Here is a 17,824-nt window from a genome sequence, read left to right as displayed (position 1 = left end):
CTCGACGGACCAGATGAGTAAGGATTTGTTGAATGTCATCAGATACAACAAGATTTCTACAATCCATGCATGGACAATGTATGTGCGTCTTTCTTGTTCTTGAAGCATGGTTTTGAGCAGCATCAATAAACCTCTGGACCTCAGTTATGTATGATGGATCTAGTCTTGATAAATTATACATCCAAAATGACCTCTCCATCAGTACCTGTAAAACACTATTCATATGATCTAAGGGTTTACAAAGGTTTTATCTAGGGTTTATTAGCTAGGGTTTATGGTTAAGCTTGAGATTAAAGGAAAAAACCTAAGTTACATAATTAAAAAATAATCTAAGTATAGCATAACTATATAAATACATCATTCATTATAAATAGATAGATGGTGTGGAAGGTGATAATAAAAAACCTAACTACCATATAATTAAAAAAAATCCACAATTATCTCTCTACATAAATATACAAAGAACACACCATTGGTTTAATCTTGTAAAAACTAGCTAAATTGAGAATCAAACATGTTGAGAGGCATTATCCAACCATATTAAGCAACCCCATCTAACCATATCAACAAATAAACACAAAAAGCTAGCTATTCTTCTCTCTCACTCATAAAACATACATACATGTTGATAAATAAATTGAAAAATTTATAAAGAGAGAGAGACATAAATTAGAAAACCTAAGTATAGCATAACTATATAAATACAACATTCATTATAAATAGATAGATGATGTGGAAGGTGACAATAAAAAACCTAACTATCATATAATTAAAAAAATCAATAATTATCTCTCTAAATAAATATACAAGAACACACCATTGGTTTAATCTTGTAAAAACTAGCTAAATTGAGAAGCACACATGTTGAGAGACATTATCCAACCATATTAAACAACCCCATCTAACCATATCAACAAATCAAGACAAAAAGCTAGCTATTCTTCTCTCTCACTCATGGTGAAACCCTAGATCCAAAAAGTGACTCAAATTGAGCTAGAATGAGCAAATTGAGGCAATAGGGACATAAACTAACCTCTTTTAGCAATCTCCATCCTCGAACTGACAGATCAATCCCTACCGAACTGAATTCAGACAAAATTGGATACACAAAATGACCCACGCTCATAGCTGGCTCCCCCATTCTATGCCACGGTCGGGGCCGAAGACTACGCATCTATACAGTGATTACAGCGGCGTCTGCTTAAGTCAACCGCCTGTGATAAACGTTTCCACAGGCGGCCAAAAATATCTGACACCGCCCTATTTATACCACAGACGCGTCGTAACTGGAACCGCCTGTGGTATAAATAGGGGGCGCCAGCTATGAGCCTGTTTCTACTAGTGTATTAAATTCTGTATGTAATCAGTTCCTTCAAGAATCACCCGTAGGGTGCAGGTGATGGCTATGTAGTGCATCTAAGGAAGGTTTGCCCGGCAGAACTTCCACCGTATGTACCTGTTTTTTATGGTTTTCACTCTGTAAATTTATTCAATGCTATCTATGTGTTGGCACGGATGCTTTATCATCCTACATGCTCATTTGACATTGTTTATAAGCAAAATAAAATATGACTAAAGTTATTTTAGTTTTCTAATCTCAATTATAATTTGACTTCTATTTGGATATTTCTCTAGAATATCTTATACATGCTTTTATATCGTTAAAATAAATGATCCTATCGGTGTTTTGACCCCGGGGTGACACCAATGAGTGAATTTATATGCGTGCTCCCTTTCCCGGTTGGTGATGCAAGAGTGACACAAAGGTTTATCCTGGTTCGGGCAAAAGAAGACCCTACGTCCAGCAGGGGGGAAGAGTGTGTATTATCTTGCACCTAAGTGCTTGTACAGGGGTGAATACAAGTGAATGTAGCTAAGAGTTCTATGTCCTAGATGGTTGGGATGGTATGAGAATCGTGTATTCTAGATGTGTTCTCCCTCTCCTTGATATTGTCCCCAACTTCCCCTTTTATAGTTCCAAGGGGAAGCCTAGGTTACAGGATGTAGGTGTTCGAGTAGGCCTCGATAGGGGTATGGCGCTGGCCCACTCGAGGCTTCCGTACCGGCGTGGCCTCAAGCCGTCTTGTTACAGGGTACTTTGATGATGATGGCACGTGCTTTCCCCGAATTCAACTCCTGTACATTGCTCGGTATAGGCTTCGGCGTGAGCACGGTTGTACGTCGTGGCAGTGGTCATGTCTAGAGTGGTTGAAGCGCTGACTTCCATCGCTCGATCCTTCCCTGGGAAGGAGCGTGCTGTTGGGCATTCTTAACGTCACTACCAAAAGTAGACTTAGTTTTCTAATTCTGATAACGGCGCCAAAAATGCCAAACCTATCCCTCATACCACTTAAGCCAAGTTGTCATCCCCAACATGACATAAGAGACGCGGTATTGAAATATGCAATTGCTCTTCTAGATAAATAACAAATGGGATCTACAAGCGCACAGATTAATACCGCATTTTAACCGGGAAGTATTCCAGGTATCGTTATTTATATTTTTACCACTGGGAAGGGATTGCTAAACATCAATATTGATTATAGAATGGAATATATAATTGAGTATCTATCATTGCATGTATAATTGAGAGCATCTATCTATCTCTTTCATACAGGGATAAGTGTGACATAAAGGATATATAAAGTAATGAATGGTGACAAAGATAATTAATCTGATCAACATAACTGAGCCACATATAAATATGATAAGCCCCTCAATTAGATATTCTAGCAAGTCATTAGCATGGAATTAGGATGAACTACAAGAATATTTCCTAAGTTATTCTTAACTATATAGTCTAGCATATCATAGTTAGTGCAATTAAACTTAGCAATCATTGTGAGACAGGACTACGCCCAAGCATAGTGACATTATCAAGGAATATGAGAAACATCACAATCACTCCCCTATAATAATGTTGCTCTGCCAGCCCTATACACGAGAGGGGGACTATATAAGAATCAATGGAGCTGTCACTACCAAAAACTACCCCGCGATCTGGCATATAGGGTACAATCGCAGATAAATACGGTATAAGCACTACGCCTACACAATATCTATCATTTACCCATGGATCCGATGGATAAACGCTATACGATCCTAAACATGTATATAATTCCAATCTAACTAAGCCAAGTATATAACTATGATAAACTAAGAACAATATAATTGCGAATATAGACAAGTAGAGCAAAGTCATAATCAATATATTGAAGTAGAACAAAGTCATATTCATAATATTGAAGAACAAAGATGAACAATTGAAGAACAATAGAGAATTACCAAGAATCCTCTTGACAGATCCGAAAACCAATCGAAGATTGACTCCTTCTAGTTCTAATCCTATGTAGCTATGCTAATCTAGAGATCTAATTGATGTGGTGGCTCTAGGTTTTGATCAGAGGCTTCTTCTCCCTGATGAATAATAAATTAGGGTTGAGAGGTGCTCTCCTCCAGGGGCCAAGGGGTCTGGTTATATAGTCCTTCCAAGTGAATATGGGCCGTCGGATCAAACCGACATTGATTAACTATATAGTCTAGCATATCATAGTTAGTGCAATTATACTTAGCAATCATTGTGAGACAGGACTACACCCATGAATAATGATATTATCAAGGAATATGAGAAACATCACAATCACTCCCCTGTAATAATATTGCTCTGCCAGCCCTATACACGAGAGGGGGACTATATAAGAATCAATGGAGCTGTCACTACCACGAACTACCCCGCGATCTGGCATATAGGGTACAATCGTAGATAAATATGGTATAAGCACCACGCTTACACAATATCTATCATTTACCCATGGATCCAATGGATAAACGCTATACGATCCTAAACATGTATATAATTCCAATCTAACTAAGCCAAGTATATAACTATGATAAACTAAGAACAATATAATTGCGAATATAGACAAGTAGAGCAAAGTCATAATCAATATATTGAAGTAGAACAAAGTCATATTCATAATATTGAAGAACAAAGATGAACAATTGAAGATCAATAGAGAATTACCAAGAATCCTCTTGACAGATCCGAAAACCAATCGAAGATTGACTCCTTCTAGTTCTAATCCTATGTAGCTATGCTAATCTAGAGATCTAATTAATGTGGTGGCTCTAGGGCTTGATCAGAGGCTTCTTCTCCCTGATGAATAATGAATTAGGGTTGAGAGGTGCTCTCCTCCAAGGGCCAGGGGGTCTGGTTATATAGTCCTTCCAAGTGAATATGTGCCGTCGGATCAAACCGACATTGATTGAACGGTTATCCTTGATCCTTTAGGTCGGTGGAGCATGATCCGCGAGATTGGACGTGATTGGTGGAAAGGCCACGGTGGGCGCCATAGGGGGAGGGTGGGCGCCCTGCCCCCGAGCTCGTCCGGTCTCCCGTTCGTTCCCGTGGCTTCTGGACTCTTCTAGATGTAAAATAATTGCGCGGTACGTTAATATCTCTACGTAAACCCGACGTGTGGACCTTTCTTCCATATTTCCTGATAACCCCCTGCAGAAATAGACAAACACCAAAACTCATGGAATTCTGTCAGATAAAACCCTAAGTCTAGATGTCGGTTTGGATCCTTTTCTTTGTTTATTTGATAATTAAATTTGATACTTAAGGACCATCAACAAACTCCCCCAAGCTTACCTCTTGCTCGTCCCTGATCAAGGATAATCTCAGTGATGAATCAGAAGTTGCTGAAATACCTTTAAAAGTTGATGGTACACATGCTTTCAAAATGAGGTCTTATCTCTGAGTTAGAGTAAACTATCAAGACTTAAAACTTATTCATTTTACCTTTTACCATGGGACTTGTAACCGTCACTTCTGTCTTGAGTAGTTAAAAGATAGAACGGTCTAGTCAAGTGCCATGTATCTTATTCTTGATCAGCTATAGCCCTAGAGTTTTTGCAGATTTTCAAACAAAACTCAGAGATTCCTTGTATGACTTTCTCAGATCTCTCTTTTGTGGTATTTCTGGATCCTTACCAAGGCAGTGATGGTATATGCCTTCTCTCAAAATATGTAGTATTTATGATATAAGGCATAGTGACATTGCCTTCTCTCTCATCCTACTCTAGTAAGGCTTCTATATATGGGGCCCATAGCTGGGAGATAAAGTATACATACTCACAAGACATTTATTGCATAGTCAAACCATGGATCCAAAGAAACAAGCCAATAAGTCAAATGAAGATGTCCATGTGTGGCGAATGAATGGTGTGTGGTGATGATGGTGATAACAATGGTGAAAGTCTAATTCTACTTTTGCTCTTTTGAGGGGATACATACCTTTCTTGCTCTTTTGAAACTTGAGGAGGATGAGATGCTCTATATTTTCTTTTTCTTTCCTCTATGGTGGGTATTTTGTACCCCTAATTCTACTGTCGGACACTTGTCCATTTTTACCTCTCGTCTAACTTTTTCTTTTCTTTCGAGCTACCGGGCACTTGCCCCTTTTTATTTCCTTGTATCTTTTCTTTTTATCTTTTTTTAGAGCACTCATCTCTTGAAATAAAATAGCAAGTGGTAGTAATCAAGATAACTCGAGCATTTATTTTACAGGGGAAATGCAGAAATGTTTCTGGCTATTCTCTCCTGGATTAGGAGTAGAATATTTTTGGGTAGTTCTGGACATGGAAATGGGTGGATATATGTGGATGCGTACTTCAGAGTAGAAGCAGCATGAGTGAGTATGCGTACTTCCAGAGTAGAAGCAGCATGAGTGAGTGAACGTGCAAGTGAATCTTGATTTAACCACATGACAAGCTCCTTAGGGTTTACACAGCTTGACCATACTCAATGCTCATAAGTAGTAAAAAAAAATAAATGTGTGGCTCAAAGTCTAGCAAGCATGTATATATGGCTGTGGTAGGAATTTAAACTCTCATCATACTGGAACTCATCATGCAATATTTTAAAGATTTTGAAAGATAAAATTCTCTAGAATTTTAGCATCTCTAGGAATAGATAAACAGCAGCTCAACCTTCCCATATCGTATCCGTTAACAACTTAGACTTCAGATCAAGTTCTCTTCCCACAAGTTCAGGTTTAGAGTAAGCTTTAAATTATAACAGTTATGTCTCAACTTGAGAGAGAACTCAAAATTGAAAATTAGACAGAGCAACTATTCATCATATTCATTCTAGAGTTTTATTATTAAGATTCAGTTTAGCATAGCCACTTTATTTATTTATTAAGCAAACTAATCAAAAGATATATATATATAAGCACAAAATCTTTATTTGGTTTTTTATAGTTATATATATTTATATTTTAATATAGTATAAGTATAAAGATAGATAGAAATACTTAGCGAGATAAATGGAAGTGCTCTCCCCCAAGCTGAATTTTGACGTAATTTCTTCTGATCTAGCTAGCAGGTGGCAGAGGTATATTTAAAAGTCGGCAATATCCTGACAGCGATTACAATGTTCTCCGTCTGCTAGTCTTCTTGATTCTTAAATTCTGTGGAGCTCAAATAGACCAGCTGTCGGTGTTTTCCCCCCGGGGGGCACACCAACGAGTAAAACTAGTGCGTGCTCCCCTTTCCAGATGGTGATGCAAGAAAAGACACAAAAATTTATCCTGGTTCAGGCAAGAGAAGGCCCTACGTCCAGCGGAGGAGAGAGTGTTTGTATTATCTTGTACCTAAGTGCTTGTACAGGGGTGAATACAGGTGTGGGGTGGATGGAATATGGTGGCTCTTCTACGTATGTCTCTTGTCTCCTGTATCCGCTCCTGGGCCTCCCCTTTTATAGTTCCAAGGAGAGGCCTAGGTTACATGCATAGGCGACAGAGTAGAGGTCGATAGGGGTATGGCACGCTGACCTACTCGAGGCCTCTGTACTGGCGTGGCCTCGAGCCGTCTTGTCTCAGTACCTTGATGATTACGCGTGCCCCTGAATCCTGCTCCTGTGCGTCGTCCTGGACCGGTTTATCCGTTGCACGCTCGTACATTGTGACTGCGGCCGCGCTAGAGTGGTTGAGGTGCCGTCCTCCGTTACCCATCCCTTCTTGAGGAAGGAACATGCCCGCTCGAGGGTTAAACACCGCTTAAAGCCTTGCTGAGCGGAGTGTTGACTTTGGATGTCTCGAGGGAGGTCCTGACGGGACGTTATAGTGACCTTGCTGCTTCCTGGCACGCTCTGGCTCGTTTGGTGGGCAAGGTGCAAAAAGAATGATTGGACAGGTGCTGGTTTCCTATCACGCTTCCCGTGACTGACGGGTTAGGTGAGAACGCGGCAGGCGCATTAAATGCCCTGGTTCCTGTGCCTGCGTCAGGCGGCGGGCGGCGTCCTTGCGCTCGAGGCTTTTCGATTCGTACGAGGCTGTTTCCGTATTCGATGGTAGCCGGCACTCGAGCCCCAGTCGATTCGCACGACGCTCTTTCCGCGTTCGAGGCTACGGACGTCGATAATCGTGCGTGCGGCCAGGGCGCGTCGATTCAGGGGCCCTCGATTTGCGTATGGGTGCTCTCGTCATGTGCGTCAGTTAGGGTACCCCTTGCCGATACCCTCGACTGTAGCCCACGAGTCTCTATTCGAGAGCTTGCGCTCGAGTAGAGGCTCTTCTTATTGGTCGAGGTTCCGTGGGGGCGCGCGAGCGACCCCGCGGGGGTAGCCTTCGAGCCCTTGGAGAAGTTTTGACTCCTTCGAGGGTTATCTGGCCCAATTTGCGGAAGCGCTTTCGATGTTCGCGTCGGGGTTGTGACGTACTCCCGGTGGAGCGAACGCCATCTACCCCAGATTGAGCTCCTAGCGGGTAATCCAAGTGAGAACCTGTGCCCCGTTCGAGGGGTCAGCTGCAGCCCGGAGGCGTTCTCATAAAGCGGGGTCGACGTGGTCGGGGTTACTTGTCTCGTTCGATAGAGTCTAGCGGCTCGATGCCTCCCCTCGGGTGGATTCCTCTCGACCGTCTTGTCCTCGCCTTGGACATCCCCGGCGAGTCCTCGAGGCTGGCCTCGTTTTTCGCCCGCTCGTTGGGCATCCCTGACTCGGGTACTCGAGATCGGCTGTCGAACCCGTTCGGTGGGCCAGCCTGTGACCTCTCGAGATTCTCATCGACATGAGTACGTACCTTGGCTTACAGGGGAAGGAAAGGATCGCGGTGGTTCGCCTTTTTGCCCGTTGGGCGCGCCTTTTTAGGCGGGAGCCGTTGCGGCACTGTATCGGCGTGGGATTCGTAGCGTCCCGTCTATGAGAGGGATAAGGACCGTTAGGCGGCACATTTACTAAGGGTGTTACCATATTTGTCGGATATGTCCGCTGGTGGCGAGCCGCCTATAAATATCCCCAGGTCTCCTGATCGTTACTCCTTCCGTCTTCTGTCTTCCGCCTTTGCTCTTGCCTCTGCCTCCCTACCGTCTCACGCATGCGCACCCTCGAGCAGTAGCTCAGTCGTCCTTCTTCCTCCTCAAGATGCCGGTGAGACTCATCGCCGCCGATGACTGGCGCCCGTCATCGATGACGGAGCACCGGCTGTTGGAGCTCGAGAGGGAGGGGCTCTTGCGTTCCCGTGTTTCGTCGTTAAGGCCAGAGTGGATCGCGCCGGCGGCGGACCACCGGGAGCCAAGGCCGCCCAAGGGCTACGTGGTTTCTTTCGCCAAGTTCCACTGCCACGGCCTGGGCTCCCCTCTGAGATGTTTCATGCGGGCGCTCTGCCACCACTACGGGGTGGAGCTCCAGCATTTTTCGCCGAATGCCATCACCGCCGCGACGGTTTTTGCCGCGGTGTGTGAGGGCTACCTCGGGATGATGCCACACTGGGACCTGTGGCTCCACTTGTACCGGGGTGAGCTCTTCCATGCCCCAGTGGAACCACAGGGGTGAGGAAGCCAGTGCGGGCTGGGTGCCTCAACCTGGTGCTGAAGACTGGCAAGGCGGAGAAACCGCGTGAGTATATCCCGGTGGGGTTGACGTCGAACCACGCCGGGTGGGACTCCCAATGGTTCTACCTGTGGAACGATGACGACCTCCTCCCTGCCTACACTGGGCGCTTGATCTTGGAGCACCCGGACCACTGGAGGTACGGTGTTGTCTAGGCCCACCAACTGCAGCTCGACCCCATCCTCGACGCCCTGAAGAAGCTGCGTGAGGAGGGCCTGACGGTTGCACTCGTCCTTTCCGCAGTACATCACCGACGAGTGCTCCCGTTGATGTCTCGGCCGTTGAGGATGGACGAAATGGGCCCTAGTGTCTCGTCTCACGCTCTCAAGGCTTGCCGGATGTCTAATGAAGCGCCTGCGGACGATGAGGTCGCCGCCAGGGTCAGGGCGGCCGTTGCAGGTGACTTTCAACCTGAGCACGTCAACGGCTTCCCTATGAGGCCCGATCAGGGGTCGATTGACCTGGTAAGTCCTTTTCCTGTTTCGATTCTCGATCTTTTTCGACCTTCTTTAAGACTTATCTTTGCTCGTGCAGGGATCGATCGATGCTCGTGCAAGGAGGACAACGTGGATCGCGACAAGAGGCGCGAGTCCGCAGAGAAGCTGAAGTCCGAAAAGGACTTGGAAAAGAAGAAGGAAAAGAAGAAAAATCTCGCGCGACAAGCGTTGGAGACTCGTCGAGCGAAGTCCAGGTACAGGGGGGAGCCTGAGGAAGAATCCCCCGATGAGGATGATGGCGGTGATGGTGACGACGATAGCGACGACTCCGAGGGGATGGCATCCCGTTTTGACAGGATCCTCGAGGGCCCACCTCAGACCAGCGTCGACGTACCACAGATGGAAGTCCCTAAGGGGGCACCAAGCGGGTCTCGTGAGAGTCAACAGAGGGAGTCATCGCCGCGCCGCTCTCGCGCCGACACGCCCCCAGAGCCTGCGTAAGGTCGGACCGTCCCCCACCCCCAACCTCCTACCGCATCTAAGGTGGGCCACCAGGTTAAGTCTCTAGCGACGTGGCCATTGACCCATGGCCACGCCGCCACCATGAGTAAGGGGGAAACGGGTCGTGGGAGTACTAGTCCAGGCGCTGGCCAGGCGAGAGACGCCGAGCCGGGACTTGCGCCCGTTCGTGAGGGGCCCAGAGCCTCGACGCGGGGTGGCTCGAGGCCTGCTGGTCGAGGCGCGGGTAGGCGGGTCGCTCTTCCTGTGGGGTAAGATCTTCGACATCATGATTCTTACCTTCCGATGTCTTTGCATTTTCTCTCGTAACGGCTCCTCTTATGCTTATTCCTCTTTCCCCAGGTTGAAGCGGCCGCTCGAACAGGCCCAGCCCTCGATGGCCAAGATGCTTAAGGTGGGAGCTGCCTCCAAAGACTCAGGTTAGCGGTTCATTCCCGATATCTTGGGAGTCGCGTTACACTTATGTTGATCATCATGGCGACTGACTTTTCACTTTCGAGCGCTTAGAGGCTCCTCCGATCCTCGGCCGTCGTCGGGTGTCGAGAGCGCCCCACCTCGTCCATTGGTGGGGGAGTCCACCCCGCCGTCGCTGAAGCGGGTCGAGGCGCCTCGCCCCCAAGAGCAGGAGGGAGCCCCCGAGCCTCCCCGATCTGGGGTCGAGGGGGATCCTATCACTATAAGTGACGGGTCCGGCGGTGATAGGCTTTTGAAGGAGGCCCACTCCATGGACGAGGAGGTCGAGGCTTCCCCTGTGGCGAAGCGGACGCCTTAGCCCATTGGGCTCAACTCCGTCGAGGAGAAGAAGAAGAAGGAAGAGGAAGAGTGCGAGCGGGAGACACAGCAACAGCTGCCGGAGGGGCAGCAGCAGCCACTGCAGGAAGGAGAAGAAGGAGAGGAGGGGCGGCGGCGACAAGGGGATCAGCTCGAGGAGCTACTGGAGTAGGACTGGCAGCAGGAGCTACGGGAGCTCTAGAGGCAGCAGCGGCAGAAGAGTCAGCAGTTAAAAGAACTGATCGAGCCACCGCCACGCAGCCCATCCCAGCCGGTGCCGCCGTCGCCACAGGGGCCTGAGACCGGGGAGGAAGGTCTGCCGGTCTATGGTCCGCCAACCCCTGCGTGGCTCCGTCCGGGAGCGCCCGCTTCTATCCCGGCTGAGCCAGGGCGAGCGGATGGCGTGGTGGCGCTCGCTTGCATGATGCGCACCCCGGTGGACCCTCAGTCCGAGATCAAGGGCATGATCTATGGCATCGAGGGGATCGCTCCTGGATTTCTCCGAGAACGATGACCGTGGGAGGATCACAAACCCGCTGAGGAGGATGAAGCCAGAACGTCGGGTGGTGGCGCTATCGACGAGACCGGGACCTGGAAGACAGTGGACGATGACGGGCGATTCCCCTCCCTTATCAACCTATTTTACGTCATGGGGGGTCGCTCGAGATTGTCCAAGAGCTCATCCGGAGTGTCAAGGCGCGCACAGAGGAGGAGATGGTAAACTGGTGCCCCGATCGGATCCGCATTCGGGCGTCCACCGACCCATCTGAGCCTAACATCTTTATGGATGATCGGAAGGAGGCCGAAAAGTGGGAACATCTCGAGGAGCTTCGACTCTGGATGAAGCACGTGGTGAGGCTCCTGTCTGACATCGTCAATAGCGGGCTCGGTCCGGCTTACTTTGTAAGTATCTTTGGGCATTAGTTACCGTAGGACGTTTTGGTTTTGTGTTCTTACTGTTCCACTGCTGGCTCGCAGGATCTGAAAGAGACCTCCCACATAAAGTCGAGTTTTATCCACACGACGAGGGGCGGCTGGGAGCAACTCCCTCTTCTCAAGGACCAACTGCTGGAGTCGCAGGAGAAGCTCCTCAAGGCCTACAAAGAGCTTTTGGCGCTCGAGGAGGAGAAAAAGGAGAGGGAGGCCGCTCTAGCTGATGCTCGGGAGACCTCGAGGAAGGCGGTGGAAGAGTCTACACGGCTGAGGGAACGGACCATGACGGTCGAGGAGGCTGCATCCAAGGCTCGGGAAGAGGCCGCATTCTATAGGGAAGCCGCCGCCGATCTTGACAAGGAAAAGGTCCTTATCAAGGCTGACGTCGACGAGAAGCCTTCCAAGAGATAAAGGTGGAGTGCGTGAAGGGCGAGATTGCTCGGAGCGCCGCAGAGGAGGCCAAGAAGAAGGCCCTCGAGGATCTCGTGGCGGAGCGGGCTAGATCTCGCAGCCTCTCTGATGACGTCGATCGTCTGAAGAGGGCGTTACTGGAAAAGATGGAGCTATCGCACAGGCGGGCAAGACGATCGAGGACTTGCGGGTCGCCAACACAGACCTGGCCCGCTCTCACAGGGAGATCGAGAGGGCCAATACCAATTTGGTTGGTCAAAACACTGCTCTGGAGGAGAGGATTCGTGGTAGGTTTCTTTATACCTCTTTTTGCAAGGTATTGTTTGGTGTCATCTAATTTCCATGCATCGGTCTCCACAGGGCTTAAGGACGAGCTTTTGGCTGCTCAGGTCGAGGCTCGCTCTGCCAAGGATCGGCTCGAGGGGGAGGTTACATTGAACGGTCGATTAAGGACTGCGATAAATGACCTCTCGGCCTCCTGGGAGCTCGAGCCTGCGGACGAGTCGAAGGAGGAGGTTCGAGGCGACGCGTTGGTCGATCAGCTGTGCTACCTGGGCACAACGCTGAGAGATCGAGTGTGGGACGCTCTTCATACCGGGGTGAAGCGGGCAATGGCGGTTGTCTGCTGAGGCTTTTCTTACGATATGGAGGTGGTGTCCCATGGCTTCATCACCGACATCTCAAAAACCGACACAGAGAACGAGGAGAGGCTCCACGCCTTGATCGACGATGGGGAGGCCCCTGGGAAAAGGCTGGTGAAGTTGTTCGTGCCGAAAGTCCTTCCTCCCGAGACTAGCTCGGGCGCGGACGATGGTGGTGAGGGCCGAGACACAGACCGAGGCCTGCCAGCCTATTCTGGGTGCTGAGGCCCCTTGTATAGTACTTTTTATCTTAAGGAAATGTTATGTCTTTAAGCGGTTTATGAGATCTGTGAATATCTGCTAACTTTTGTGCTTGGAATTCCTTTGCTTCCTCATTTGGTTTTTTGTTGAGGCGACCTCGATTGCCTCGAGGGTGAGGGAGTGAGTAGAGTTACCATAGCCTGGGGGTGTAGGTGTTCTCAGGCTCGTCATCTCTCGGCCCTTAAGGGGTTCGAGGTGCCTTTACTACTCGACCGTGTGAGGCATACTTTAAAGGAAAAAATCGTTCAGTTTTTAGGAACTTGGGGGGGGTCCCCCCTGCTAGCCCCCGAGGGGGTATCGACTATGATGGGTCATAGTTGGTACTCCCTTCTAACGTCGAGATTTTGACCAATGGAGAAGTAAATTACTCTTTGGAAGATCTCATTCGTTCATGCATTCATTCATAAAATCTTGGTACAGACTGTACATGAGAACATAAATCTTTTAAACTCTAGGGTTAGAATCGACATAGCTGTTCGATGTTCCACGCGTTGGTAAAGACTGCCCCTTTTCGTTCACGAGCTTGTATGTCCCTGGCTTCAGGACCTCGGCCACCACATACGGGCCCTCCCAAGGCGGAGTCAGCTTGTGGCGCCCTTGGTTGCTTTGCCGCCGCCATAGGACAAGATCGCCCATGCTCAGATCCCTTTTGCGCACGTGTTTGTCATGGTAGCGTCGAAGCTTCTGCTGGTATCTGGTGTTGACAGTCCTTAAGTATCAAATTTAATTATCAAATAAATAAAGAAAAGGATCCAAATGAAATCAACATCCAGACTTAGGGTTTTATCTGACAGAATTCCACGAGTTTTGGTGTTTGTCTATTTCTGTAGGGGGTTATCAGGAAATACGGAAGAAAGGCCCACACGTTGGGATTACATAGAGATATCAACATGCCGTGCAATTATCTTATATCTAAAAGACTCCAGAAGCCACGGGAAGGAAGCGGAGGCCGAACGGGGCCAGGCACTGGGTGCCCACCCAGTTGACCTGGGCGCCCGCCCACCTCTGGAGTCCAATCAGAACTCTCTTTCTAGAAAGATCTCCATCGACCTAAGGGATCAAGGATAACCGTTCAATCAATGTCGGTTAGATCCAACGGCCCATATTCACTTGAAGGGACTATAAAACCAGACCCCCTACCCCCTGGAGGAGAGAGCCTCTCAACCCTAATTCATTATTCCTTAAGGGAGAGGAAGCCTCTGATCAAGATTAGAGCCACCACATCAATTAGACATCTAGATTAGCATAACTACATAGGATTAGCACTAGAAGGAGTCAATCTTCGATTGGTTTCTGGATCTGTCAAGAGGATTCTTTGTAAATATCTAATTGTTCTTCTAATTGTTCTTCTAATCATCTTTGTTCTTCAATATTATGAATATGACTTTGTTCTACTTCAATATATTGCTTGTGACTTTGCTCTACTTGTTTATATTCAAGATTATATTGTTCTTAGTTTATCATAGTTATGTACTTGCCTTAGTTAGATTGGATCTATATACATGTTTAGGATCGTATAGCGTTTATCCATCGGATCCATGGGTAAATGATAGATATTGTGTACGCGTGGTGCGTATACCGTATTTATCTGCGATTGTACCCAATGTGCCAGATCGTGGGGTAGTTCGTGATAGTGACAGCTTCATTAATTCTTATATAGTCCCCCTCTCATGTATTGGGCTGGCAGAGCAACATTATTACAGGGGAGTGATTGCTATGTTTCTCATTTACCTTGCTAATATCACTATGCATGGGCGTAGTCTTGTCTCGCAATGATTGCTAAGTATGCTTGCACTAACTATGATAATGCTAGACTATATAGTTGAGAATAACTTAGGAAATATTCTTGTAGTTCGTTCTAATACCATGCTAATGACTTTCTAGAGTATCTAATTGAGGTGCTTATCATATTTATTATGTGGCTAAGTTATGCTGATCAGATTAATTATCTTTGTCACTATTCATTACTTCATATATCTTTTATGTGACACTTACCCCTGTATGAAAGAGTTAGATAAATGTTCTCAATTATATATGCAATGATAGATACTCAATCTCATATTCCATTCTGTAATCAATATTGATGATTGCTAATCCCTTCCCAGTGGTAAAATATAAATAACGATACCTGGAATACTTCCCGGTTAAAATGCACATCGGTATTAATCTGTGCGCTTGCAGATCCCATTCATTATTTATTTAGAAGAGCAATTGCATATTTCAATACCCCATCTCTCATGTCATGCTGGGGATGACAACTTAGCGTAAGTGGTATGAGGGATAGGTTTGGCATTTTTGGCACCGTTATCAGATTTAGAAAACTGTCTACTTTTGGTAATGATGTTAAGAATACCCAACAAGCATTTTTGGTGCCGTTGCCGGGGAAGGTTGATTACTAATCAGGAATGAATATAGGATTGTGAGTTATCATTCGCATCACTAATGTGATTGAGCTTATCAATTCTTTCATACAGTTTTACCCCGATATTTTATATTTTATCTTATGCAGGGGAATGTATTAATAGAAGACATCTTCTAGGAAATTTTGTTGACAATCCCGAAGCATTATTCAGAAAAACAAGAGCCAAGCTCAAGAAGAGATCATCAACACTTCAGCAAGAAGCTTCATCCAATCAAGAAGATCACCGGAACTTGTCTTCAGAGTTCGAAGCCATGGCGAACAAATCAATCCGCGAGTTCTCAGCTCCCACTACGGACAACATCCGCACTGGACCTACTGTAGAGATCGATGGAAACTTCAAGCTCAAGCCTAGACTTATCAACAAGGTGCAATCCAACCAGTTCTGTGGGAAGGCACACAAAGATGCTAGTGCTCATCTCCAACACTTCCTCGAGATTTGCAACACATTCACTATATCAGGAGTTTCCAAAGATGCTATACTACTTCACCTCTTCCTATTCTAACTGTTAGGAAGAGCGAAGCAGTGGTTCTACGCTACAAAGGAGAAGAATACTACGTGGGCACTCTGCTCAACAAACTTCCTGGCTAAGTTCTTTCGCATGGGCAAAACCAATGCTCTCCATGGGAAAATTACAAGTTTTCAGCAACAACATGATGAATCTGTTCTAGAAGCATGGGAGCGCTTCCAAGACTACATCCTAGAATGTCCCCATCATGGAATGGAGAGTTGGCTATTGATGTAGATGTTTTATCATGGGCTCGGCAACAGTGCCCGAGAGACCAGGGATGCTGCAGCTGGAGGAGCATTCCTATCACTCACCATACCACAAGCCACAGCTCTTGTGGAGAAGATGGCGTCCAACCAAAGCTAGAATGAAGCGAGAACCCAGACACGCAAGAGAGGTGGAGGTATGCATCAGCTCAAGGAGGTAGACATGCTATCTGCAAAACTAGACTTGCTCATGAAGAAGCTCGATGATAGAGCTGGAGGTAAGAAAGAAGTTATGCACATCTACGACTCTCACATGACTTGTGAGGAGTGTGGAGATACTGGACACTCAAGCAATCACTGCCCTAAGATGCTTGAGGATGTGAACTACATGAACAATAACAACAACAACTACTACAACCGTCCTCAACAAAATCAAGGTTGGAATCAACAGAGGCCTAACTACTCAGGTAATTATCAAGGTAACAATTCTTACAACAACAATAATAATTTTCCACCTCTGAGAGAGTTAGTGTCTAATGAAGGAAAGCTAATGGATAACCTATCTAAGAAATTGGCATCAAATGATAAAATGCTAGAAAATATAAATAATAGAATGGATAATTTCTCTACTGCCATCAAGAATCAAATTAGCTTTAATAAAATGATTGAATCTCAGTTAAATCAAATAGTTGCTGCTGTTCCTGCTACTAACCCCGGTATACCATCACAACCGGAAGGATTAAAATCTGCAAATCTTGTAGACATGTTTGATGCAGGTAATTGGAGTAACCCCGTCCCTAAATTCACTACTGACCTTCTGCCGGTCAAGAGAGGTGATCCAGGATGCCCCGTCATCCCGATCTCCATCGGCATGGTGGATGACCCAGAAGCACTCTATGACTTTGGCTCTAGCGTCAACATTATACCCAGGGTACTCTATGAAAAAATCTTTACATATCCTTTATTAGAAACAACCATGTGTTTGCAGTTTGTAGATCAGACGATAAGTTTTCCAAAAGGAATATTGAAGAACCTTTGTGTCCGAGTTGGTACCTTGTATGCCCTAGCAGACTTCGTGGTGATAGAGACCGGTAATGATGAGAGGGCACCTATTATCTTAGGGAGGCCATTCTTGAACACCTCGGGAGCTGTCATCTGCGCTAGTGCTGCCAAGATCAGTTTCTGCATCAAAGGGAGGAAGGAGATGTTTTCCTTCAAGAACAAGACTACACAAATCCCATATCAATCCAGACGTGAATCAAGGAAGAGGACCAACAGGAGGAACAGGAACAAGCAAGTGTGGACCGAGTCAGCTAAGATGGTCACTGTAGTTCATGGAGGCCAAGATCAACAACTTAAGTCATTGTTGACACTTGCTAACACCACTTGAATACTAGGTTGTCATCCCCAGTATGGCACTAGAGTGTACTATGGTATTTATACGCACACAGATAATCCGCAAGCGTACGGATACCGTTGTAGCTTTTACCCGGTTAAAGGTTTTATCGTATCCACAGGGAAACGGGAGAACTAACTATGCTCTAACTTAACCAAGATAGATAGATAGGTGTAAATAGGAAAGATAGTAGAATTGAATAAGAACAATATTAAAGGTAAGATAACAATGGGTGATAATATGGGAATAGAGAGTAGAGCAATCTAGTATATGGGCGATGGTAGCAGAATAGAGAGGATAACTATGGTTTCTCTACTTCAAAGGGGTATGTCTATGTCTGGGACGAACCACGTGATAAGAATACACCACAAATGATGCTTATCCATAGGACGATAAACCCTACCCGTCCTGCTAACAAGAGGTGG

The 17,824-nt window shown here is 46.5% G+C and overlaps 1 protein-coding gene across 1 annotated transcript; it reads left to right on the top strand.

The window, feature by feature from the left end:
- On the top strand, positions 9,193 to 10,795 carry LOC110435941 (vicilin-like seed storage protein At2g18540). The gene is made up of 4 exons (XM_021462048.1): positions 9,193 to 9,295; positions 9,431 to 9,587; positions 10,195 to 10,246; positions 10,625 to 10,795. The coding sequence occupies exons 1-4, from the start codon at positions 9,193 to 9,195 to the stop codon at positions 10,793 to 10,795; spliced, it is 483 nt and encodes a 160-aa protein (XP_021317723.1).

Source organism: Sorghum bicolor, chromosome 5 (genome assembly GCF_000003195.3).
Source record: "Sorghum bicolor cultivar BTx623 chromosome 5, Sorghum_bicolor_NCBIv3, whole genome shotgun sequence".
NCBI lineage: Eukaryota > Viridiplantae > Streptophyta > Magnoliopsida > Poales > Poaceae > Sorghum > Sorghum bicolor.
The sequence above is the reverse complement of the archived record's forward strand: the minus strand, read 5'-3'. Positions and strand labels throughout refer to the sequence as shown.

Bases quoted from the DNA above. Each gene is read 5' to 3' on its own strand.
- LOC110435941 (XM_021462048.1), top strand. From the start codon at position 9,193: ATGGGCCCTAGTGTCTCGTCTCACGCTCTCAAGGCTTGCCGGATGTCT. The intron at 9,296-9,430 runs GTGACTTTCAAC...TTGCTCGTGCAG, and splicing joins GGTCAGGGCGGCCGTTGCAG to GGATCGATCGATGCTCGTGC. The intron at 10,247-10,624 runs GTGGGAGCTGCC...CGGACGCCTTAG, and splicing joins CGATGGCCAAGATGCTTAAG to CCCATTGGGCTCAACTCCGT.